Source organism: Rhinoraja longicauda, chromosome 16 (assembly GCF_053455715.1).
Source record: "Rhinoraja longicauda isolate Sanriku21f chromosome 16, sRhiLon1.1, whole genome shotgun sequence".
Taxonomy (NCBI): domain Eukaryota; kingdom Metazoa; phylum Chordata; class Chondrichthyes; order Rajiformes; family Arhynchobatidae; genus Rhinoraja; species Rhinoraja longicauda.
Window position 1 is genome coordinate 32,866,459 of NC_135968.1, and position 26,537 is coordinate 32,892,995.

Consider the following 26,537-nt stretch of genomic DNA (forward strand, 5'->3'; position numbering starts at 1 on the left):
CACATGTCCGGTTGCAATTAGATAATACCACGGTGGTGGCTTATATCAACCACATGTGTGGTATAAAGTCAATATCGTGTGATAAATTGGTCAAAAATACAGTGGCAGACACCAGGTCACGCAAATTTAACGATAACATCAAATGGATGTTAAATCCCAAAATATTTGCCGAAATTACAAAGCAAAATGGCACACCAGATATCGATCTATTTGCATCCAGGCTGAATCACCAGGTACCAACGTATGTCGCTTGGGAACCAGACCCTGAGGCAGCAGCAGTTGATGCATTCACGCTGTATTGGGGGAAAAATGTTCTTTTATGCTTTTCCTCCCTTCTGCCTCATCAGTCGGGTATTACGGAAGATTCAATTGGATTCCGTCCCCAGCAGTCCGGAATTATTAATCCACCCAGTGTCAGGCATTAGTCACCCGTGCCATGACAGAGTCAATCTCCTGGCTTGCAGATTCTAAAAAGACCTCTACTGGGCCTGGGACTGTCTGAGGACGCCATCAACATGATGACCGCATCCCACCGGGAGTCCACCAGGAGACAATACCTGACCAATATAAGGAATACTTACCTGGCAGGGGAGATACCTTGATCACTCAGGAGGTTTTCCCAGGACAAGGCTATCCCATTGCACTTCGGGTGTGCTGACGCCTGCGATGTCCCCAAATGCGGGATACTCGACTGCAAAATTTGTGGTAGTGGGGGACTGCGTTCGCTCTCTCCCCTGTTAAAATGGGAACGGTATTGCTCCAAAACAGGAACTACCTACACTACAGCGACACCCACCAGTGTTGTGCAATTCCTGGTTGGATTACATCAGGAAGGACTCAGCTACAGCGCCATAAATACAGCCAGGAGTGCGTTGTCAGCTTATTTGGTTCCAGCAGCAGGACAACTGGCTTTGGGGTCCCATCCACTAGGAATCAAAATCATGAGGGGCATTTTTAATACTAACTCCTCCAGACCAAGGTACACTCAGATCTGGGATGTCAGCATTGTGCTGACGTACCTTAGGGGATGGCCACCGCCCAGGGCACTCACGCTGGAACAACTTACACTGAAATCAGTCATGCTCATGGCACTAGTGTCAGCTTAAAGGGTACAATCCCTCCACCTTCTGAGGCTCGACAGCATGACAGAGTCATTGGACTGTTTCACATTCCATATTCAGGGACTGGTCAAACAAACTAGACCAGGTACCACGCCTCCAGTCATGGAGTTCTGGGCATATTCATCTGAACCACGGCTGTGTGCCAAGACCACCTCGCCAATTACATAGACACAACATACAACTTAAGAGGGAGAGAAAAAGCCTTATGGATAAGCCACAAGAAGCCTCATGGTCAGGTGACGAGCCAAACCATTTCAAGGTGGCTCAAGCAGGTGCTTAAGTCCGCGGGAGTCAATACGAATGTTTACAAATCTCACTCCACCAGGGCTGCATCTACGTCGGCGGCTAGTCAAATGGACGTGCCAATTGACCATACTCTGGCCAGAGCAGGATGGTCCTCGGAAAGAACTTTCCAAAGGTTTTATAATAAACCGCTGGCGCAACCTGCTACATTTGCAGACAGAATTTTAGAGTCTGCAGATAATATTTAATTTGAGCCCTGGGGAGCTCTCTGTTTTTGTTGTCATTAATAAACCTTTTTTGTTCACAAACAGGTTTCTTGATCGCGATAACATACTTCCTCCCTCTAAGGTCTTCAGACAGTGAGTGAAGCATGAGCTGGTACACGGTTCGGAATCACAGAAGCTTTGAAGTCTTCACGTAGTCACTCACGTGACTCCGAAATAAAATAGTAAGATTAAATGAGAACTTACCAGTTCGAAGTTTGATCTGTATTTTATGAGGAGTTACGATGAGGGACTACGTGCCCTCCGCTCCCACCCTTTTTTATACAGATCAACTGGTAATCAAGTTCTTATTTTTTCTTTACTATATTTATTTCAATCGTTGTGTTTTTTCTGTGAATCCACACCGCTGCTTTGAAGAATGTCGCGCACGCGTGCTGGACGGGGTCTTCACGTAGTCCCTCATCGTAACTCCTCATAAAATACAGATCAAACTTCGAACTGGTAAGTTCTCATTTAATCTTACTAATATACATCACTGATTTTTAAGCAATATTTCATCAAAATCCTGGAATGTCCTACCCATGTGTATACCCAGTGCCATGGGAATGCCCTCAATTCAGGAACTGCATTGTTTAAAGAAGGCAGCTGACCAATACCTTTCCAAAGGCCTTTGTGGATTGTGGCCAAAGTACTATGTGGATTGACCATCATCTATATACTAAAACTCTTGTTTGTTTGTTTGTTCCTGAAATACAGCCAAAACGGTACACGATAGCGCAACAATTTTAGGCCCACCTTACTCACCATCATCCCTTTGGTGCTAATGGAAGAAGTTTCATTGAAATCGTTGTTATATTTTTTAAGTTATTCACATTTTAAAGTTTAAATCTATCTCCTAGGGAGGGAGGGGGAGGGAGGGAGGGAGGGAAGGGGGGGGAGGAGGGAGGATGAGGGGGGTTGAGGGGGATGGCGTGGGGGGGAGGGGAAGGGGGAGAGGGGAGGGGATGGGGAGGGGGAGGGAGGAGGGAGGGGTGGGGGGGAGGGGGAGAAAGGAGGGGGTGTGAGGGAGGGAGGGGAGGGGAGGAGAGCAGAGGGGGAGGGGGTTGAGGGGAGGGGGTGGAGGGATGGAGGGGGGAGGGGGGCAGGGGGAGGAGAGGGTGCTGCACCAGTGCAGGAGAGGTTTGGGCTCCACAGGTCCACTTGGTCTAGTAATAATCCAAAATGAGAACTCAAGATGCTCGAAATCTTCAATGGGTCAGCAACATCAATTTTTACCTCATCACATATGCCATCTTGCTGATTGAGCATAGCAGACATTTTCCCTTTGCCTTTATTCATTGCTTTTTTTCTCCTTATAATTCTGCACTCATAATTCAGGTAATTCTTAAGCACATTTGAAAATAAATAGCATCATTCAACATTTATTATGCTTAAAATATTAACATGCCCAGTTCAAAGTTTGGCGTGTGCATTTTTGTTTTAAGGGAGGTTCAAGGCTAAAAAATAAAACCAATTAAACACAAACATTGGCATTGTAAGTTTAATTCCTTTCTTGGTGTTTTGCAACTAAACCTTAAAATATTGATTTTGAACAGGATACTGCATCCTCACTATGAAAAATTACTGGCTACATTTGTACTTAAGATCAATTATCACTTGCAATTATTGTGCGTGCAATGACATGAACGGCATCATAATTTTGCTGTTAATATTTCTCCCAGCTGACGATTTGTGGACGTCTTCAGCAAAAATGTTCACACTCCCAAAAATAAAAACTCAAAGATTTATATAGCATTTTCTCACAGCTTTGTGAAATGTCTCAAAGTACTTCATGCAAATTACTCTTGAAATAGAGTCACTGCTTCAAAGGATGCTAAAACAGCACCCAATTGACATAGAGGAGGACGAAGAGGGGAACAACAATTAAATAAATAACTGCATTTTATTGCCATGAGTAACTGCCATTTCATAGCATTGTTCAGACATGGGCCTGGCTCAGTTTCAGCTCAGCGTTATGTTTTTTTGTGTTATCACAATGGAAAATGCTGAAGATACCTGGAGAAATATCTGTATTTCATGGAATAACGGTGGCCTTTACTGGTTTAATATCTCAGCACAAATAAGCTAACATTGCCTCATTATTTTTTCATATCAAATTAGATGCTTATATTCATGGCCAAACAACCTCTTATTCAACTGAGCCAACTTTAGACTGTCGGGATAAGGATTTCTTGACAAGAGTTGTTGTGGCATTAACTTTCTTAGTTTATAGAAAGAGACACCTTTGAATGGGTTTCTGTATCACAGCTGCCAGGCAGTGCAGTAGCAGCACTGTGTGTTGTCAGGGTTTTTTTCACCTTAATAAAACACAGTAATGGGCACCAAAAGCCTGAGCATCCATAACTGAGCAGCACTGCTACAGAAATAATAGCACAATACAGTCCAGCATCATGCATTACTTTCTGGTTCATGCAATTATTCAGACTGTGTTAGACATTTAGCTATTTTGTTTTTGTTATGGGGAAAGACTGGCACGTAGAACATTGAATCTGAAAAGAAAGCTAGTACTAGTAATAAGGATAATAACTCAAGGAAATATATATGCAGAAAGTCCAAAGGAAAAATTATCAGAAAGAATGTGAATATGATGGCATAGATTATCAGGACTGAATGGGTGCAGTGACTTTTAAAAAGGAAAAACGTACATCAGTATGAAAAACAGAAGAAGCTGGAAAAACTCAACAGGTCAGGCAGAACATGTGGAAAGTGAAACTGAGTTTTAATGTTTCAGATTGAATACCCTTTGTCAGAATGCCAATTTGCATGTGTTGATTAACTTTAGGGATTTTTTTATTATTAATGATTGGATGACTAATCCCCTTTGATTTTTTTTTCATCCCAACAGATGTATGCAGTAAATTAAAGATTTTTTGAAGTCCCCCAAAGAGGATAATGCTATGGTACCAAGACATTTCAAGATTAAGTTAATTTTCTATTATTACTGTCTAATACATCACCTGTAGGAGCAACAGAAATAATTCATGCTAAAAAAGAAATGACAGTCTATGATAAAAATAAATTTTACACATTGAAAGAATACCAACAGTACTCTATAGATTGAGTTTTTGAATACGTAAATGTATGCTTCTTCATATTAGAGAGAAATTTATGCAAGGCCCATTTGGATACAGTATGTTTAAATTATAATCAGGGCTAAGTATGGTATTCATTTTCCATGGCATAGTTAAAACTATTTTGTTGTACTTCAGAATCATTGGGCTCAGAGGAAGGACATTAGCCCATCATGACCTTGAAAGACCAATTAGCTGTGTCACCTTTTTTATCCTCTTCTATTCGCACAGAGGGTGGTGGGTATATCAAAAGAGCTGCCAAAAGGTATTTGGACAGGTACATGGACAGGAAAGATTTAGAAAGATATGGGCCAAACTCGGGCAGGTGGGATTAGTGTAGATGGGGCATCTTGGTTGGCTTGGATAAGATAGGCTGAGAAGCCTGTTTCCATGCTGTGTAATTCTGTGAGTCTATATCTTTCTTTATGTAAGAAAATATCAAATTCCTTGTTGAAAGTTGCTATTGAGTTGCTACCATTGCCAATTCAGGATTTCCATTGCATATCTGCTTCATGAAAAACTATGTTGCCCTAGCCTTACTTTTCCTTTCTCCTTTATCCTGAGTCTGATCCAATATGTACTGACCTTTCAGTCTTGCAAAACAGTTCTTCATTTTTAAACTAATACAAAAACTTCAATAAACAGCTCTGTTAAATCTCTCCTTAGCCATCTCTACTCTGAGGACTTATTTCCCATCTTCATACAATTAATATCATTCTTCATGATAGTCTCTGGTGTATCTCCTCTGATCTCTCCATTGTAACTTACGGTGCTCAGAAATGGGCACCATGTGTCAGTAGCAGCCCATTCATGAGATTTATTAAGTTGTGCCTTGTATTCTATATCTCTTGGTTTACAGCAGAACTCAGACAGCTCCGCCAGTCTAAAGATGAGGCCTGCAGGAGTGGGGATGCAGACCTTTACAGGCAGGCCAAGTACATGCTGAGAAGAGGAATCAGAACTGCCAAGGAAAGGTACTCTGAAAGGTTGAGGAGCAAGTTCTCAGCTAATGACTCATCTTCAGTGTGGAATGGCTTGCAATAAATCACCAGCTACAAGAGGAAAACCCCTTGCTCCTTGGACAATCGTCAGCTGGCCATCGACCTGAACGAGTTCTGCTGCAGGTTTGACAAACAGAAACATAACCCCGGTACCCCATCCCTTCTTCCCCAATCACCACTTCACACCTACGTACAGCCTGACTCCAGTCTGCAAAGGCTGGACCCTCATCCACTACCCATCCCCTCCTTGCTACCCAACATCAGTCTGGCTACTTCTCCAGCACTAACAATAGCAATTGAGGTGGTGGAAAAGCTATTCAGGAGACAGAAAAGCCAGAAATCTCCAGGACCGGACAATGTTTCCCCCTCTACCCTCAAGCTCTGTGCCGAACAACTGGCACCAGTCTACAGATATTTTCAATCAGCCCCTGCAAACCCGCACTGTCCCTGCCTGCTTCAAAGTCTCCACTATTGTTCCTGTACCCCAAAAGCCAAGGATCACTGGTCTTAATGACTACAGGCCTGTCGCACTGACCTCTGTAGCCATGAAAACCCTTGAAAGATTTGTGCTGGCCCACCTGAAAAATATCACAAACCCCCTGCTGGACCCCTTGCAGTTTGCATTCTGGGCCAACAGATAAGTGGATGACGCAGTCAACCTAGGCCTGCACTTCATCTTCCAGCACCTAGACCACCAGGGAACCTATGCAAGGATTTTGTTTGTGAATTTTAGCTCTGAATTCAACACCATTGTGCCCAAGCTACACTACACACTCTCCCAGTTGGCTCGAAGGGCCGAATGGCCTACTCCTGCACCTATTGTCTATTGTCTATTGACTGTGCTTGAACCCCTCTGTCAGTAGATCATCAACTTCCTGACAGACAGGAAGCAGCATGTGAGGCTGGGAAAGCACATCTCAGACCCGCAGACCCTCAGCATAGGAGCACCGCAAGGCTGCGTACCCTCCCCTCTCTTTTATTCTCTCTACACCAACGACTGCACCTCCGCAGACTCCTCTGTCAAACCTCATATTTGTGGACAACACAACCCTGATTGCACTGATCCAGGATTTGGAGGAATCTGCTTACAGACAGGAAGTAACACAGCTGGCATCCTGGTACCATCGCAATAACCTGGAGCTCAATGCTCTTAAGACAGTGGGGTTGATTATAGACTTTATGAGAGCTCCCCCTCCCCTCCCCCCACTCACTATCAACAACACCACAGTCACATCTGTGGAGTCATCTAAGTTTCTTGGAACCGTCATCTCCAGGGACCTTAAATGGGAGGCCACCATCGACTCCACAGTCAAAAAGGCCCAACAGGATGAACTTCATGCGGCAGCTGAGAAAACACAATCTGCCACAGGCAATGATGGTCCAGTTTTACACAGACGTCGTAGAGTCTGTCCTCACCTTCTCCATCATGGTCTGGTTTGGCTCAGCCACCAAGTACGACATCTGGAGGATGCAGCGCATCGATCGATCAGCCAAGAAGGTTGTTGGCTGCAACCTTACCCCCATTGACAACTGTACACTGCAAGGGCCAGCAAGCGAGCGTGTAAGATCATCTCTAATCCCTCTCACCCTGGCCACAAACTTTGAAGTTCTTCCCTCTGGGAGGCAACTCCAGACTGTCAAAGCCGCCACAGCCAGACATAAAAACAGCTTTTTTCCACATAGCTCTACTCAACAGCCAAAAGTCTGTAGCCTCCTTTTGCTGAAATTTGCATTAGGGGAGAAATAGTATTGGGTAGACTGATGGGACTGAATGCTGATAAATCCCCAGGGCCTGATGGTCTGCATCCTAGGGTACTCAAGGAGGTACCTCTAGAAATCGTGGACGCATTGGTGATCATTTTCCAATTTTCTATAGATTCGGGACCAGTTCCTATGGATTGGAGGATAGCTAATGTTATCCCACTTTTCAAGAAAGGAGCGAGAGAGCAAACGGGAAACTTTAGACCAGTTAGCCTGATATCGGTGGTGGGGAAGATGCTGGAGTCAATTATTAAAGAGGTAATAAAGGCGCATTTGGATAGCAGTAGAAGGATTGGTCCAAGTCAGCATGGATTTATGAAGGGGAAATCCTGCTTGACTAATCTTCTGGAATTTTTTGAGGATGTAACAAGTAAAATGGATGAGGGGAGCCAGTGGATGTAGTGTATCTGGACTTTCAGAAAGCCTTTGATAAGGTCCCACACAGAAGAGAGGTTGGCAAAATTAGAGCACATGGTATTGGGGGTAGGGTTTTGACATGGATAGAGAATTGGATGGCAGACAGGATGCAAAGAGTAGGAATAAACGGGTCCTTTTCAGAATGGCAGGCAGTGGCGAATGGAGTGCCGCATGGCTTGGTGCTGGGGCCACAACTATTTACAATATATATTAATGATATGGATGATGGAATTAGAAGTAACATTAGCAAGTTTGCAGATGACACAAAGCTGGGTGGCAGTGTGAACTGTGAAGAGGATGTTAGGGGTTACAGGGTGACTTGGACAGGTTGATTGATGGGCAGATGCATAGCAGATGAAGTATGATGTAGATAAATGTGAGGTTATCCACTTTGGCGGCAAAAACAGGGAGGCCGATTATTATCTCAATAGATTAGGTAAAGAGGAAGTGCAACGAGACCTGGGTGTCCTTGTACACCAGTCACTGAAAGTAAGCATGCAGGTACAGCAGGCAGTGAATAAAGCTAATGGCATGTTGGCCTTCATAATGAGTGTATTTGAGTGTAGGAGTAAAGAGGCCTTTCTGCAGTTGTACAGGGCCCTGGTGAGGCCACATCTGGAGTATTGTGTGCAGTTTTGGTCTCCTAGTTTGAGGAAGGACGTTCTTGCTATTGAGGCAGTGCAGCGTAGGTTCATGAGGTTAATCCCCGGGATGGCCGGACTGTCATATAAGGAAAGATTGGAAAGACTGGGCTTATATTCACTGGAGTTTAGAAGGATGAGAGGGGATCTTATAGGGACATATACAATTATGAAAGGACTGGACAAACTAGATGCAGGAAAAATGTTCCCAATGTTGGAGGAGTCCAGAACCACGGGCCACAGTCTAAGAATAAAGGGGAGGCCATTTAAAAGTGAGGTGAGAATTTTTTTTTTACCCAGAGAGTTGTGGAATTCTCTGCCACAGAAGGCAGTGGAGGCCAATTCACTGGATGAATTTAAAAGAGAGTTGGATAGAGCTCTAGGGGCTAGTGGAATCAAGGGATATGGGGAGAAGGCAGGCACAGGTTACTGATTGTGGATGATCAGCCATGATCACAATGAATGGCGGTGCTGGCGCGAAGGGCCAAATGGCCTCCTCCTGCACCTATTTTCTATGTTTCTATGTTTCTCTGCTCTGGTATTTTATTTTATTCTTCACATGTTTAAATTATAATGTTTTATTTTTAATTGTCTACTGTATATCATGTTGTTATCCTTGCGAGCAAAGCACCAAGGCAAATTCCTTGGCTAATAAAATTTATTCAATTCAATTCAATTCAATTCTCTAAGTATAAAATCCAGGAGTATAATTAAATCCAGGTGCTCTATCGACAACTGTCTCAATTTATCCTGTCACTTTCAAATAATCCTGGAGATGAATTCAGAAAACACTCAGTGGATAAGGCAGCATCTGTAGAAAGAGAAACAGAGTTAATGTTTCAGGGCAATGACACTTCACCAGAACAGTATTTTCTGCTAATATTTCAGATTTTACTTATATTGCAGTTTTCTTGAGTAGGGATTCATTGGCTGTAAATTATATTAATGATACTCCTTGGACACAAGCCTGCTCTTTCTTTCTTTTAACATTACACCATGAACAAAGATCATGACTTTTTCACTTTGATTTTCTGATGTGAATCATAACCTTTGGTTTGGAAAATTAAGCTATAGTCTTATGGTAAGTGGGCAATGAACTGATCCAACCTAATATCAGACATTTGTTGAGGTTTTGGATTAAGACAGAAAATCAGCCAATCTTCATCAGTAAGATAAGAAATGTGTTAGATAGTCAGATGAAAGGTTTGTGAGCTTGCACAATCTAGAGCAGACATTATTTACTTATTTTTGGATAATTTGATTGATAATGGGTCAGATATTTATTGAATTGAATGGAATACTTTATTGTCACATGTGACATCACAGTGAAATTCTTTGCTTGCATACCCAAGGTATGCAAATAGTCGCCCATGAAGGGCGCTTACAAAGTTACAAATCCCCCACGCTGGGGATGGGTCCTCCATTGTCCATTGTTCTCCCCCTTCCCTCATGGCGATCCCCCCATGCCGGGTCCTTCAGTGCAAGAAGTGATGGATTGAATAACAATGCATTGTTTCCAATATCTAGATAAAAACAAAACACTTTGAGTAGCTTAAATGCAAAAAGTTAACTAAATTAAAATATATTGATTGCTATATTTTGTTTCATTGTGCAGCTATATCAAATTAATTATAATCTGGTCTTATTAAAAACGGATTGTAAGTACGTTACAACTCAGCACCAATAGTTTAAAATCTATATTAAATAAATTTGAGAGGTCTGTGGCTTATGTCCTGGGCCATGATTTTAAACCCAAAGAAGTCTCTGGAACATGTCTACAGAAGAATACATGTGGTTCGGCCACATTGGGAGTATTGTGTACAGTTCCAGTCGCCACGCTGTGGGAAGTATGTGGCGGCTTTGGAAAGGGTGCAGGGAGGTTTACAAGGATGTTGCCTAGATTGGAGAGTATTAACTATAACGAGAGGGTGGACAAATTTGTATTGCTTTTTGTGGAACGTCAGAGGCTGAGGGCAACCTGTTAGAAGTTTATAATATTATCAGGGACATGGATAGGGGAGATAGTGAGAATCTTTTTCCCAGGGTGGGAATATCAAACACTAGAGAGGTAAGGTTTAAAATGAGTAGGGGGTAGTTTAAAAGAGATGTGCGAGGCAAGTTTTTTTTACACAGAGAGTGATGGGTCACTAGAATGTGCTGCCAGGTGAGGTAGTATCCTGTTTAAGATACGCATAGACAGGCACGCAAATGGCTTGGGAGTAGAGGAATATATTCAATGTGCAGGAGGATATGATGAGTTAAATTGGCATCAGGGTTAAAGCAGGCACGGCAGGCTGAAAGGTCTGTTCCTTTTCTATGTTCCATATTTTACGTTATTTTTAAAAATAGCTGATTTGCAAGAATGGTAAGATTTTTCACATAATTAAAATAATGAGGTAGAGATTTTTTCAATTTGCCGACTCTACCTACATTGTCACTTGGAGAAAGTTTTCTAACTTATTCTGACACATTAGCTTCTCCCTTGGTAAACCTGTCATTATACCTTCTTCAAAAACATTCCTTTGGATGATCTCTAGGATATGAATTGACTGTTTTTTTCAGGTAGTTTGATTGGTGTGAAAATACTTCTGCTCAGTTCCTCTAGTTCTTCACACTGCTATTTTAAATCCATCAGTTCTCTTTGCTGACCTACTTACCAGAGCAAACCACTCTTTCCTATTTTTTTACCCATTCAAACCCTTGATAGTTTTGAGTGCCTATACATTCTTGGTAAGCTGATGAATATCCAGTAATGTGTAACACCCGCGATTTCAGACACAGTGACCATACTATTTTTGGATCAGATTACATTTTACAAGGAAATGCCATTCACTAGACTTGCATTTTCTCAAAGGTTTTCCATAGAGGTGCTCCTTCAATGTATGTTCCTGTCAGTAATGCCTCCAAAATATATATTATGCTTGAGATAATATATATGTTATATATATTATATTTTCTAGAGAAAATATTATGTCTGAGACCCAAGCAAGCAGGAGAAATGGTTGTGTGCCTTCGTAATTAATAAATTGAAAAAAAACTGTTAATGTATTCAAGCTTTGAAATTGAATTCATTTGCATGAATTGTGTAAAAACTGGCTTTACCTGAAGCAGATCACAGGAGCAATCAATTCCAGGTGAAATTATGCTCTTCTGAAAATTAGCTTTGGCCAACTGGTCTGCCGTTCAGCTTTATATGACTACAATGCTCCAGCGTGAGTCATGCATGTGAGGATGTCACTAATAATGTAACTCATTCCTTCCAATGCCTACAGGAGCTTTTGAAGGTGATCTTAGATCTTTGTTGATCACGGAAGAACTGGGGGCACTGCCCGATGGTCAGAAATAAAATGGCAATGAAAGGGTCTGCACAGCGACATCAAAGTTCTGCACACAGCATTTGCCAGCTACTGTTATTGTTGGTCGGCATTATCATATATCATATCATATCATATATATACAGCCTGAAACAGGCCTTTTCGGCCCTCCAAGTCCGTGCCGCCCAGTGATCCCCGTACATTAACACTATCCTACACCCACTAGGGACAATTTTTACATTTACCCAGCCAATTAACCTACATACCTGTACGTCTTTGGAGTGTGGGAGGAAACCGAAGATCTCGGAGAAAACCCACGCAGGTCACGGGGAGAACGTACAAACTCCTTACAGTGCAGCACCCGTAGTCAGGATCGAACCTGAGTCTCCGGCGCTGCATTCGCTGTAAAGCAGCAACTCTACCGCTGCGCTACCGTGCCGCCCATTATGGAAACTAAATCAGTAATGATCATAACCTTTCATTCAAATTACTTTTGAGTTGCATGTTCCAATTACTGGCAGATTGATCAGCCCGCACCTCGCAGCTCAGGACTCAAATAGGTAAAACCATTTTGTGGGTGCAGGCAGCCTTGCCCACCCACACAAACTCATGTCTTCTTTCATCTTCATGGTAGCCTTTCCTACCACTGTTCTGTGGCTGCAGGGGGAAGAGTTATTTATGTTTTTTGCTCACTTCCCAGTAATCCATGCAGTGATAATGCGGCAGCTACAAGTACATGATGCAGACCGCAATGGGAATCACAAATCTCCTGTCAAGCATAGAAGTGCAAAATGCCATGGAACTGCTTTATATCAGGTTTTTGCACAATTTCATGGACATTTGCAGGGCATCAGAATTCGGAAGGCATTAAATGCCATGTACGTTTAGCGCATCAAAACAGAGCAAAACCCAATTCCTTGCCTTTCAAGTCAAATCACAAAACAGAGTGAAATAAAGAGAGAAATTAAAGAATGAATAAAAAGAAAGTAAGATAAAAGAAGATGCGGATTAAATCAATAGTTTTTTCTTTCCCAGTCATCAAAAATTAAAATCTCAAGTAATGAGACTCAACACTTATAGAAATATATTTTCAGTTCCAGTGAGGTTACTTGTTGAAAATTAAGCCTCATCAAATTATTAAATGCATCTGTACACTAAATTGGACAACCTCTATTTATTTATGTGGATTTAATCCATTGCTGTGAGGTAATCACAGCAACTTCATCCATCTGATGTTATATGGTTATGGCATGTAAAAAGTGAGTTGCCAGATCTTGATCTTGAAAAAATATATATAGTTAAGACAAATGTGGGTCCCTTGAAGCCAGAAGCAGGTGAATTTATTATTCGGAACAAGGAAATGGCAGACGAGTTGAACAGGTACTTTGGATCTGTCTTCACTAAGGAAGACACAAACGATCTCCCAGATGTACTAGTGGACAGAGGTCCTAGGGTGACGGAGGAACTGAAGGAAATTTACATTAGGCAGTAAATGGTATAAGAAAATAACTGCAGATGCTGGTACAAATCGATTTATTCACAAAATGCTGGAGTAACTCAGCATGTCAGGCAGCATCTCGGGAGAGAAGGAATGGGTGACGTTTCGGGTCGAGACCCTTCTTCAGACTGATGTCAGGGGGGCGGGACAAAGGAAGGATATAGGTGGAGACAGGAAGATAGAGGGAGATCTGGGAAGGAGGAGGGGAAGGGAGGGACAGAGGAACTATTTAAAGTTGGAGAAGTCGATGTTCATGCCACTGGGCTGCAAACTGCCCAGGCGAAATATGAGGTGCTGTTCCTCCCATTTCCGGTGGGCCTCACTATGGCACTGGAGGAGGCCCATGACAGAAAGGTCAGACTGGGAATGGGAGGGGGAGTTGAAGTGCTCGGCCACCGGGAGATCAGTTTGGTTAATGCGGACCGAGCGCAGGTGTTCAGCGAAGCGATCGCCGAGCTTGCGCTTGGTTTCGCCGATGTAAATAAGTTGACATCTAGAGCAGCGGATGCAATAGATGAGATTGGAGGAGGTGCAGGTGAACCTTTGTTTCACCTGGAAAGACTGTTTGGGTCCTTTGATGGAGTTGAGGGGGGAGGTAAAGGGACAGGTGTTGCATCTCGTGCGGTTGCAGGGGAAAGTGCCCGGTGTTGGGGTGGTTTGGGTAGGAAGGGATGAGTGGACCAGGGAGTTACGGAGGGAACGGTCTCTGCGGAACGCAGAGAGGGGAGGGGATGGGAAGATATGGCCAGTGGTGGGGTCCCGTTGTAGGTGATGGAAATGTTGGTGGATGATATGTTGGATCCGCTGGCTGGTGGGGTGGAAGGTGAGAACGAGGGGGATTCTGTCCTTGTTGCGAATGGGGGGAGGGGGAGCAAGAGCGGAGCTGCGGGATGTAGAAGAGACCCTAGTGAGAGCCTCATCTATAATGGAGGAGGGGAAGCCCCGTTTTCTGAAGAACGAGGACATCTCGGAAGCCCTAGTGTGAAACACCTCATCCCGGGCGCAGATGCGGCGTAGACGGAGGAATTGGGAGTAGGGGATAGACTTTTTGCAGGGGACTGGGTGGGAAGAAGTGTAGTCCAGATAGCTGTGCGAGTCAGTGGGTTTATAGTAAATGTCCGTCACTAGTCTGTCTCCTGTGATGGAGATGGTGAGGTCCAGAAATGGGAGGGAGATGTCAGAGATAGTCCAGGTATATTTAAGGGCAGGATGGAAATTGGAGTGTATGAAGTCAGTGAGTTCTGCATGGGTGCAAGAGGTAGCACCAATGCAGTCGTCGATGTAGCGGAGGTAGAGTTCGGGGATGGGGCCAGTGTACGTCTGGAACAGGGATTGTTCGACGTACCCGACAAAGAGGCAGGCGTAGCTAGGGCCCATGCGAGTGCCCATAGCTACGCCTCTGGTTTGGAGGAAGTGAGAGGAGTCAAAGGAGAAGTTGTTGAGGGTAAGAACCAGCTCTGCTAGGCGGAGGAGAGTGTTGGTCGATGGGGATTGGCTGGTTCTACGGTCGAGGAAGAAATGGAGGGCTTCGAGACCATCCTTGTGGGGGATGGAAGTGTAGAGTGACTGGACATCCATGGTGAAGATGAGGGAGTGGGGGCCTGGAAACCGGAAGTTATCAAGGAGATGGAGAGCGTGTGAGGTGTCTTGGACGTAGGTGGGGAGGGATTTAACCAGGGGGGATAGGTGTAGTCGAGGTAGGTAGAGATAAGTTCGGTGGGGCATGAGCAGGCAGAGACAATGGGTCTGCCGGGACAGTTGTGTTTGTGGATTTTGGGGAGGACGTAGAATCAGGCCGTGCGGGGCTGGGGAACTATGAGATTGGAGGCACATGGGGGTAGATCGCCGGAGATGATGAGGTCAGTGATGGTGCTGCTGATAAAGGTCTGGTGTTGGTCGGTGGGGTCAAGGTCCAGGGATAGGTAGGAAGAGGTGTCTGATAGTTGTCGTATGGCCTCGGTGCGGTAGAGGTCAGCACGCCAGACTACCACAGCCCCTCCCTTGTCAGCGGGTTTAATGATTAAGTCCGGGTTGTTGCGGAGTGAGTGGAGGGCTGCACGTTCAGGAGGGGAGAGGTTGGAGTTCGTCAGGGGAGTGGAGAATTTGAGGCAGCTGATGTCACGCCGGCAGTTGGAGATAAAAAGTTCTAGTGAGGGTAGTTGGCCATCCGGGGGGGTCCAAGAGGAGGGGGTCCATTGGAGACGGGAGAAGGTGTCATCACTGGGGGGTGAGGACTCCTTCCCATGGTAAAAGGCTCGGAGGCGGAGGCGGCGGAAGAAGAGCTCCATGTCATGGCGGACGCGGAACTCGTTGATGTGGGGGTGGAGGGGAACTTTTCCGCCGCCCCTCCGCTCCCACATCAACGAGTTCCGCGTCCTTCTGCAGTTGTACAGGGCCCTAGTGAGACCACACCTGGAGTACTGTGTGCAGTTTTGGTCTCCACATTTGAGGAAGGGCATTCTTGCTATTGAGGGAGTGCAGTGTAGGTTCATTAGGTTAATTCCCAGAATGGCAGGACTGTCATATGTTGAAAGACTGGAGTGACTGGGCTTGTATACTGGGCGGCATGGTAGCGCAGCGGTAGAGTTGCTGCTTTACAGCGAATGCAGCGCCGGAGACTCAGGTTCGATCCTGACTACGGGTGCTGCACTGTAAGGAGTTTGTACGTTCTCCCCGTGACCTGCGTGGGTTTTCTCCGAGATCTTCGGTTTCCTCCCACACTCCAAAGACGTACAGGTATGTAGGTTAATTGGCTGGGTAAAAATGTAAAAATTGTCCCTAGTGGGTGTAGGATAGTGTTAATGTACGGGGATCACTGGGCGGCACGGACTTGGTGGGCCGAAAAGGCCTGTTTCCGGCTGTATATATATGATGATATGATGATGATATGATACGCTGGAATTTAGGATGAGAGGGGATCTTATTGAAACATACAAGATTATTAAGGGATTGGACACGCTAGATGCAATGTTGGGGGAGTCCAGAACCAGGGGCCACAGTTGAAGAATAAGGGGTAGGCCATTTAGAAAGGTGATGAGGAAAAACTTAGAGAGTTGTAAATCTGTGGAATTCTCTGCCTCAGAAGACAGTGGAGGCCAATTCTCTGGATGCTTTCAAGAGAGAGTTAGATAGAGCTCTTAATGATAGCGGAGTCAGGGAGTATGGGGAGAAGGCAGGAATGGGGTACTGATTATGGATGATCAGCCATGATCATATTGAAGGGCCAAATGCCCTACTCCTGCACCTATTGTCTATTGTCTATTGTCTATCTTCTTGGAAAAGCATTGCATCTGGGTCAATCATACTTGGATACTCAGATGTTTGCAAGCTTTCAAATCTAACAAATGTCAAGCTTTATTTTGAAACCATTCTGCCCATCATGCCAGACAGTAAAATGCAAAGTGGTCCCATGTCTTGTGGTATGGAAGATTTCCTTTTTGAGCCAAAGTTAGGTTGAAATTAACTGTGGTCCCTACCTAGATACATTGCTGCAAAGGAAAAAATACTGCATAATCTTGTCTAGATTATCTGCTATGCCCTGCACAATCCTCCAATTGATAACAATAATCTGTAGTGCTTGAGTGTGGCAGAGATCAAGATGCTCCAATGGTAGTTTATCTCTCTCTCTCTCTCTCTCTCTCTCTCTCTCTCTCTCTCTCTCTCTCTCTCTCTCTCTCTATATATATATATATATATATATAATTTTTTTAAATTATCTATATATATATATATATATATATATATATATCGATTATATGCCTCCCCTGTTCCCAGTCTCTCTCTCTCTCTCTCTCTCTCTCTCTCTCTCTCTCTCTCTCTCTCTCTCTCTCTCTCTCTATATATATATATATATATATATATATATATATATATATATGAATTATATATATATATATTATATATATATATATATAGAGAGAGAGAGAGAGAGAGAGACTGGGAACAGGGAGGCATATAATCGAAATAGGGTGAGGGGTAACTTTTTCCCACAGGTGCATATATGGAACAAGCGGCCAGTGAAACTGGAGAGGTGGGTATAACTGTGATATTTAAAAGACACTTGGATCGGTACATGGATAGGAAAGGCTTGGTGCAGTATGGTCAACGTGTAGGCAAGTTGGACTAGCCCAGTTAGGCAACGTGGCTGGCATGCCGAAGGTCCTGTTCCCAAGCGGAATAACTATGCATCTCGGACTTGCTCGGAACAGGTTAATTGATAGAATGAAGAGATGGAAGTTGGGAGGAGAAGAATCAAGCAAAATGTATGTTTGGAGGTCTGGAATTCATTGCCTGGTAGGGTGGATGAGACAGAAATGATCAACGTATTTAAAACGCAGATGAAGCGCTATCGTCTGCAGGGCTCTGCATTAGTTCAGGTAAACTTCTTGGCTGAAAACGGCCTTCTTCTGCGCCTTCTATGCTATTGATTCCTACACGGCAGCATTGGATGTAGAACTCCGCATTTGAACATAGACCTGGAAAAGTCTGAATTTCCTTAAATGCCCTGTTTCCGGTCTCGCTTGTTTCCCGAAGGTGTTCCATTTCTATTTCTGAGAGTCGCCTTCATCACCACCCCCAAAATGTACTCTTTTCTGAGAATGGATTTCAATTCTCGACAGTTTGGGGACAGGTCGTATCGACCCTTCTGAAACAACTGCAGTCTGTCGTCTGCATCTGCTGGTATTTCCTGAGCGATGTTTTCATTCGAAAAACATACACTGTCTAGTCATTTAGCATTGAACACTGCCCGGTGACTAAATAAGCTGCAATATCCTTGATATTAGTTCTCCCTTTTGATAGTGATTGTTATAAAATACTCCTAATCATCGATATTTCCTGCAAGTTGTAGGCGCAAGGTTTATTATGTCCCGGTCATACACATGCCCTGCCAGCCTGAGATGATTTGTACGTCATGTGCAATGCATCGCCTGGTTAAATATTATAACCGAGTGGCTGGCTGCCAGACTCAGCGAGGGGAAGGAAGTACAACTGTGCGAACGGTGGATTTTATTGACATCCCTTCAGTTTTCTCAACGTCTTCTTGAATGTGGCTAATCAGTTAAAACCGAAGGAAAACAGCGTTTGGATTAAATGTAATGCGTTCACAATTTAGTACTGCACTTCTAAAGTGACGCTAAGGTCTTGTATGTGATTAGTTGAATCTCTTAGTTAACTGGGAGAAGGTAAGTTCTTTTAATGATTTGGCTCTCTGAGAATGGAAATGTACTCTCCGTGCCCATCGCTGGGGTTTATGTCACGCCAGGTATGGGGGGAAGCGTTGTCTCGCATTAACTTGGTGGGCACTTTCCATCACCGTTTCTCAGTGACTCAGATATTCATGTGATGGTCAGACCCAATAAATCTTGCCTGCACTCAAGGCTGCGCGGAGGTTTCGGCGAGGATGCCAATAACAGGGAGCTGCCGGGACCACTCCTCGCCAATAAGCTCTGATCACTTGTGATTGGGTTCTCGGAGGAACCCGTGAACTCGTCGGAAGGACGAGCAGACAGCGAGGGAGTCTGGCTGAGCGTTCCCGACCTCCACTTTCATACACTTGTGTTGTGCTCCATACATTACACCGAGCCGGCGACGCGTTGCAGCCAACATCCCCGTTCAAACTGCAACCCGGCTGCGAAAAAGAGACTGAGGCTGACACGGGTCGATAAAGCTGCACAAACATGTCTTTTCTGAGATTTTGGAGCAGCAGAGAAGCATTGAGCGCCTAACACCATGGACACGCTGGAGGTGATCCTATCTTGTTTTGTTGTAGTTCTGATGGTCGTTTCGTTGCTTTCCAACGTCCTGGTGCTGATTTGCTTCCTCTACAGCGCCGAGATCCGGCAACAGGTCCCTGGGATGTTTATCATCAACCTGACCCTCAGCAACTTGTTGATGACGGTGCTGAACATGCCGTTGACTTTGGTGGGGATTATCAGCAAAGGGCAGCCCGGGGTCGACACCGTCTGCCGGGTCGTGGGCTTCTTGGAGACTTTCCTGGTCACCAACTCCATGCTGAGCATGGCTGCTCTGAGCACTGACAGATGGATTGCCGTGGTTTTCCCTCTAAGTTACAACTCCAGGATGCGTTACAAGGACGCTGCCATCATGCTGAGTTACACGTGGTTCCACTCCCTCTGCTTCCCCGTGGTGGCTGTTTGCCTGTCCTGGGTCGGGTACAGCCACCTGTACGCCTCCTGTACCCTCAGCCACACCCCAACTGACGAGCGGGTCCAGTTTGTGGTTTTCACCGTAGCTTTTCACAGCCTCAGTTTTTTCCTTTCGCTAGTAGTGCTGTGCTTCACCTATCTGAAGGTGCTGAAAGTGGCGCGATTTCACTGCAAGAGGATAGATGTCATCACCATGCAGACACTGGTGTTACTGGTGGACATCCATCCAAGGTAGGCGACCCAATTCCGTGGAGCAGTCTCGCTGTGATCGCTGTGTTCATGAATAAAGTAACGCGAGTGCTTATCATTTAGATCTATTGCATTGATTGAGATTCTTCCCCACATTTACAAGATGAATGTCCGCCGGTGTACGAACGAGACACTCAATGTAAATGAAATGTAAACTTTGAAGGTAGTCATATTCTGAAAAGTTTTTTTTATTTTTAAGATCCGACTCAAAATTCTTTTATAATTTTTTTTTAATTTTGGCGTTCACCGGGATAGACACGTTAGAGAAACTTAGAACAACGTTAGATATGACACTTGGTTCTGCTGTGTTCATTACATAAGATATGTCCGTGTCAGCTGATGTATCCCTGCAACTTCCCAGCTCCGAATATTATCAGTTTGTGAAATAAGATATCATTCACCGGTTTGCAGGCTGCAACCTGCCGAAAGGATAAAGGGGGAAACAAAATAAACGACTCCCAAAAACACTCAGTATTTTAAGACACCTTTTGTTTTTGTAATATAGAATTGAAACTGACCAATATTTAAACCTCTAATCCCCGAGGAAGGAAACGCCGAGACCACGGCTTCTTTCCAGGTGAAATACTCCAACGGTGAGTAACTTCACTGGGAATTGAGAGAGGCGATCATGCTTCAAAATGCTCGTCGTTCAAGTAACGTCGTTGAAAGGAATCCTCAATCGCGCAGTGTTAGTTTTAGGAGTTCTAAACGATGATTCCCAACACGCCAATGTAGGGAATGTCGCTGCGCAATAAAGTGATTCGCTCGAATATGATCTCGAATGGTGGCCTTTGCTACAAATTGCAGAGGGAGATACCAAAAACAAAGCGGGGTATATTTCATCACCATTTTTTTTCTGATTAATTCCATGATAGTTGTTCAGTTTCACCCTTTTCATCTCAAGCCGTGTAACAAGATTTTATTTTAAATCTCTTTATTCCAGCGGGATTTATTGATTTGGTACCTTGTCCATGTGCTTTCCTACGGAGTTCTTTCAATGCAAATGAATCTCCCTGTTGCTATATGAGGATGCGCAGTTACCGTTATTGTTTGCAGTACATGTTGAGCACTTTCTTTTTACACTTTTTTTATCTGATCGTCTGTGATTCCTTAAGCGTTGGAATGGTCTTAAATGGCCTTTCCTATTTCACTCTTAAATTTCTGTTACTTAGTCCTTAAGGTCGAATTTCAAAGACAAAAGCATGTTCTGACAAAAAGGATTAATTCTGAAGGAATTTTTCTTCCTACAATAAAAAAAAGAGTCCAAATTAAGAACAGCCAGCAAAAAAAAAAAGTGTTAGAGAGCAAGAACGATTTAGGTCAGTATGAAATGTTCTTAAATCACAGAAAAGATTGAGTGTGGAGTTGGTCAGTTTTGGATTTCATTTTAGTTCTGAATATGCTGGGCAGTGGAATGTTACACTTTTATCTTTATATAGTTTTTCCCATTAAACTAAAATGGGCAAGATGGATCCAAAGTAAACCTGTTTCATTTCATTGAACAAACAAGAAACGGTTGGACTGTCCTTAACATTTTCTCAGCGCAGGTTTGTACAAATGTACTGCTATACTAATATTGAGAAACATTTATGCTTGGTTACTTTACTGTGACATTAAATCTTTTACACTCTATATGTTAAAAAAGAGAAAATGCTTCAAACATAAACCTGTCAAATGCCACCCCAGATTTCTCATTAAGTAATTGTAATATATGTTTAATTAAGAAATCTGTAAACATTAAATTACATCAGTGGTTCTTTGAGTTAAATTAAAGAGAACAGCCGTCAGTTATAATAGCAGTGACAATCAGCATTTATATTTAATCAAAGGTATATCTAAAGGAGGCTTCACAGGAAAGTTAGCATATCAAATTTTGTGTTGACCTAGGTGGAAGCAATCCAAAAAAGGAGAACAAAGTAAAATTGCAGAAAGGATTATGGAGGACTTGTGGTTTAAGAATCTGTAGGCAGACACCTAAGAGTGAAGCAATTTCAGGCAGAGACGGACAGTAAAGCAATACAAGTTAGCAATAGACAATGAGCTGATGGTGGAGAGCACACATTGTACAGTATATAGTATGTCCGCTCCTAAGTGGCAAGTTACTCGCATTTCATACGAGTTAAGCATTAATTTGCTGTCAACAAAAATTCACAACCTGCTTATCCCAAATTACCCCATTCTCTTCTAAATGGGAGTAAATCCTATCTCAAAGAATTAATTCCAATAGTTTCCCTGCCACTGATGTGAGGCTCACTGAATTCTCACTGAGGTTCCCTGAATTCTCTCTACTTCCCTTCTTAAACAAATGAACAACATTGGCCACTCTCCAGTCCTTTGGGACCTCGCCTATGGTTAGGAGAAGTAACAAAGATCCTTGTTGAGACCTCTGCGATCTCTTCACTTGCCTCCCTCAATAACCTGGGATAGATCCCATCAGGCCCTGGGGACTTATCCACCTTAATGCACTTCAAGATGCTCACATCCTTCTCAATCTCAAAGTGCTCTAGCATTTTTGTATTCTCCATGCTGATCTCAATGTCCCACTTGGAGAATACAGATCCAAAGTACTTATTTAGTATCTCACTTACATCCAACTCCAACTCCAAGCAAAGATTCCCTCCTTTATCTTTTGGTCCTATCCTTTCCCTGACCACTCTCTTGTTTATATCATACATATACAAAGCCTTAGGATTTTCCTTAATCTGACTCGCCAGTGACATTTAATGGTCCCTTTTGGCCCTTGTAATCACTGCTTGAATTCTAACCCTCAGAGCCATACGGCATGGAAAAAGGCCCATCCCAAATTGCCAATGCCGACCAAGATGCCCCATCTACACTAGTCCCACCTGCCCACATTTGGTCCACATCCCTCTAAATCTTGATATCCATGATGTCTTTTAAATACTGAATCAAAATACTATATTACTCAATGAGCACAAGCATGATGGTTGAACCAGTCTTCATGTGGAATAGAATGCAGGTAGCATAATTTAGAATGTGCTCTGGCCCATACACTTGCCGTTTATCAATGACTTTTCCTCATTCATAAGGTCAAAAGTGCGGAAAGTTGCTGCTAATTACACGTCGTCGTTCCAATTGCAGCTGCTCAGATAATGATGCACCTTTTTCCTGCAGATAGTATGACCGTGGCAGTAAGTGTTGAAATGTCCAACATCCTCCATTCCATATAAAAGAATGAAACGAGTCATGAAAACAGAAGTGGATCATGATATGCAAGTGAATCAGGAAAGTAGCGAGAATTGGTAATGGAAAGGCCAGTGCTGAAGTGATATTCAGTGTTGAAAGTGATATCAAAATTGTGAAATGCTTAAGTAATCTTGAAATATTGTCCAGGGCGAAGATACGCTGGTGCTTTGGATCTTCTCATTGTTTCAATGGTTGAAATACCTTCTCCTCTGACTATCAAGTAAGCATTGGAGGCAGTTGAGAAGTCTAGTAAACTGCTAGTGCAGAAGAGTTTGATGTCACGTGTGTATATGCAGAACTCAACATTGTGCTTTCTGATATCAATGCATATGGTAGTGCTTATATTTAAAATAACTAATAAACACAGTTGTTTGCATTGTCCTAGGGCATAGTAGAAACCACTACTTTAGCACTAATTGTCTATAATTATGCTACAGCGTACAACCTGTTACATTCTCAACATGGAATCGATTAGGCAGTTACCAGTGTTTCAAACCAAGCCACATTTGCTCCAAAGTAGGGCTCAGTAATTGCTTATCTGTTAGGTTTTAGGTTAAAGGCATGTTGTCCAAGGAAGGAACATGAAAATATCTAGAGTGTTGCATCTGCAAATAGCCATTCACAGTGAAAACTCAAAAAGAAGCACAGCTGTCATAGAGCAATAGTTATTTTTAAATAATTTGAATGGCTAATGGAATAAGTTATATTTGGATGGAATTGCACCATTTTCTGCACATTTATTAGAATGAATAACATAAGAAATCTTTTTTTTTCTGGAGCCACATTGACAAGCATTGAGGTTTTTGTCTCTTTTTAACCAGATCACATCTTTCAAATGTAAAATAGCTAAAAACTAAATTTAGTACACACTATTTTTAGTGAGTGCTTGCACATAAAATCATATATTGTCTTTTTCTATACAAGCATTAGTATTTCTTAATAGTATTAAATATAATATACGATCATTACTTAAGACTCCTAATAATATAAGGCCTTGCTTGTTTTGAATTATAATTTGAAAGGAATACCCACCCTGACTATTATATACAATGATAACAACAACAATTTCCATTTATGTGGTGTTTTTAACACTACTAAAGCATCTCCAGTTGTTCTGCAGAACATTATAGACCCCAAAAAGGACTGAGCCAAATAAGATGACAGGGAAATAGCTAAAGGTTTGGTCAAACTAGAAGATTGTAAAGAGCCATATTAATGGATGAAACAGATTTATCTACATAGAGAGATCTAGGGATGAAATTCCAGAGGTTGGTCTTCGATTACTGAAGACATGGGCTCCAGTGACTGAAAAGTTAAATTCAGGGATGGTCAAGAGGCCAGAATTGATGGAGTCCAGACATATCAGAGGGTCGTAGCAGTAAAGAACATTATAGAAAGAGAAGGTATTAGACTGTGGAGTGATTTGAAAACAAAGGTAAACATATTCAATACAAGGGATTGACCCAGCAAGTGCAGGAATGACAGATGGAAGGGAATTGATTTGGGTGAAGATAGAGACTGCATAGTTTAGGAATACCTCAAGTTTATGAAGAGTTGAACAAAGGACATCGGCCAGGAGCATGCCAGGCGAGCCAAATTTAGGGATAACAACGGCATGATAGGAGGTTTTGGGATCCGTGAGCTAAGGCAAGGCTGCACAAGGCAGTGTTACAGAGGTGAAAATAGGAGATCACACTGGTGGTTCAAAACTGAACTCGAACCAAAATGAAACCAAGTTTGTGAACAGACTGATTCGGTTTCAGAAAGTTGATAGGGGAAGAAGGGAATTGGAGTCCAGCGTTTGGAGTTTATGATTTGATTTGAGGACATTTACGCTCAGATAGAACTGAATGTCATATAAGGGTTAAGATAAGTATTTTTAAAGTAAAGCCAACTGCCACCACTGTATTTGTGATACCATCTTTTTGGTGATGAGAAATAGGAGGGGATTGAATAGTGGCACAGTTTTCAGATTACTTTTAATTCTGTGGTTATGGCTGGATAAATAAGGTGGGAAAGAGGAGAACATGATCCCCATCCCAATGGTGAATGGTAGAGAGACTTCCAAAGAATAGGAGATGACCAGGTTACAGACAGGTAGAAAAGGATGAAGAGGAATAAATTACTTTTGCCTTTGACCACATTGGTCAGCACAGTAGCAGAGCTGGTAGAGTTGCTGCCTCACAGCACCAGTGACCCGGGTTTGATCCTGACCTCCGGTGCCGATTGTGTGGAATTGCATGTTTGTCCTGCAACCATGTAGATTTCCTCGGCATGTCCTCTCTGATGTCCCCCCACATCCCAAGGACATGCGGGTCCTGCAGATTAATTGGCCTCTGTAAATTTGTCCTAGTGTGTAGGGAGTGGATGCCAAAGTGGGATAACAGAACTAATGTGAACAGTTATGTACTCGGTGGGCCGAAGGACCTGTTTCCATGCTGTATCATTTAATCAATTCAATCAATCAATCCTATCATACAGGGTGTCATTAGCGACTTCAACAATGATGTTTTGGTACAGCGGCAGCTGGTGAAACCTGACTGGTGGGATTTAAATAAAGAGTTCCGGTAAGATGGGCATAAATATGGAAGGCTACAACATCCAAGAATGTTAGAGAGAAACGAGAGGTTAGGTATGGCATGGTCATTTATAAAGGTGGATGGGTCGAAGATTTATGTTATTGAGAAAGTTGATGTTGGCAGAAACCAACCTTGATAAGTGTCAAAGAAATTAATTTCAAACTGCACTTCCTAATAGTTCAGAATAATGATGCAGTCTGAATAATATATTGATCTTCCAGCTGTTGAGATCACCAGACCAGAATGTTTGAAACAGTTTTGTCTATTTTTACACATTGACATTTCATGTGATAATAGTGGTTAGTTCTATGTTAAGATCTTCCAGCATTATGGTTACTGATATTGTGGCAAAAACAAACGTGTAATCTTTTTAGAATCAATTACTGGGTGACTGCCTTTCAAAAAAACCCCATTCTAATTTCTTATGTCTTTGACTTTTACAAGCAAGTGATTCTGATTTTATAGTTCTTGTATAGTTGTTTATTTATATTTCTTTGCAGTGTAAGGCAACGCTGCCTAGAAGAGCAGAAGCAACGAAGACAACGAGCAACAAAGAAGATCAGTACTTTCATCGGTACCTTTATACTGTGCTTTGCACCTTATGTAATTACAAGGTGTGATATATTAATATAACCTTATACTATCATAATGATGTAGCACATTGATGGTCATCTGACACAGTAGAGTGCCTTATAAACATTCAGTATTAGTGATACCTTGCAAGTGGAGTCTAATGTTCCTGATACGTAGATTTCACATATTTGTTATTAAACTTCACAATTTCATTTAGTCCAGGTTTACATGGACAAAGAAATAGATAATCATTATAAAAAAGAAAAAGAATGCGGAGTAACTCAGTAGGTCAGGCAGCATGTCTGGCGAACGTGGTCAGGCCACTTTTCCATAGATGTTGCCTGACCCGCTGAGTTACTCCAGTACTTTACGTCTTTTTTTGTCAACCAGCATCTGTAGTTCCTTGTTTCT

At 42.9% G+C, this 26,537-nt stretch overlaps 1 protein-coding gene and 1 non-coding gene across 9 annotated transcripts in view; both read left to right on the forward strand.

Annotated features, from left to right (window-relative positions):
- The first annotated feature begins 573 nt into the window (after positions 1 to 573).
- On the forward strand, positions 574 to 737 carry LOC144601544 (U1 spliceosomal RNA). Its single transcript, XR_013548327.1, has one exon. It is a non-coding gene; the product is annotated as a U1 spliceosomal RNA (small nuclear RNA).
- Positions 738 to 18,376: 17,639 nt separating this feature from the next.
- The window catches only part of LOC144601445 (G-protein coupled receptor 26-like), a 31,728-nt gene continuing 23,567 nt past the window's right edge, over positions 18,377 to 26,537 (forward strand). For 7 of the 8 annotated variants that reach the window (XM_078413576.1, XM_078413574.1, XM_078413572.1 and 4 more), the window contains exons 1-2: positions 18,377 to 19,749; positions 26,054 to 26,167. In XM_078413576.1, the coding sequence (XP_078269702.1) occupies positions 19,082 to 19,749; positions 26,054 to 26,167 (782 nt within the window). In that variant the 5' untranslated portion in view covers positions 18,377 to 19,081. The remainder of the gene's footprint in view (positions 19,750 to 26,053; positions 26,168 to 26,537) is intronic. The other variant, XM_078413579.1, reaches the window with a different exon arrangement.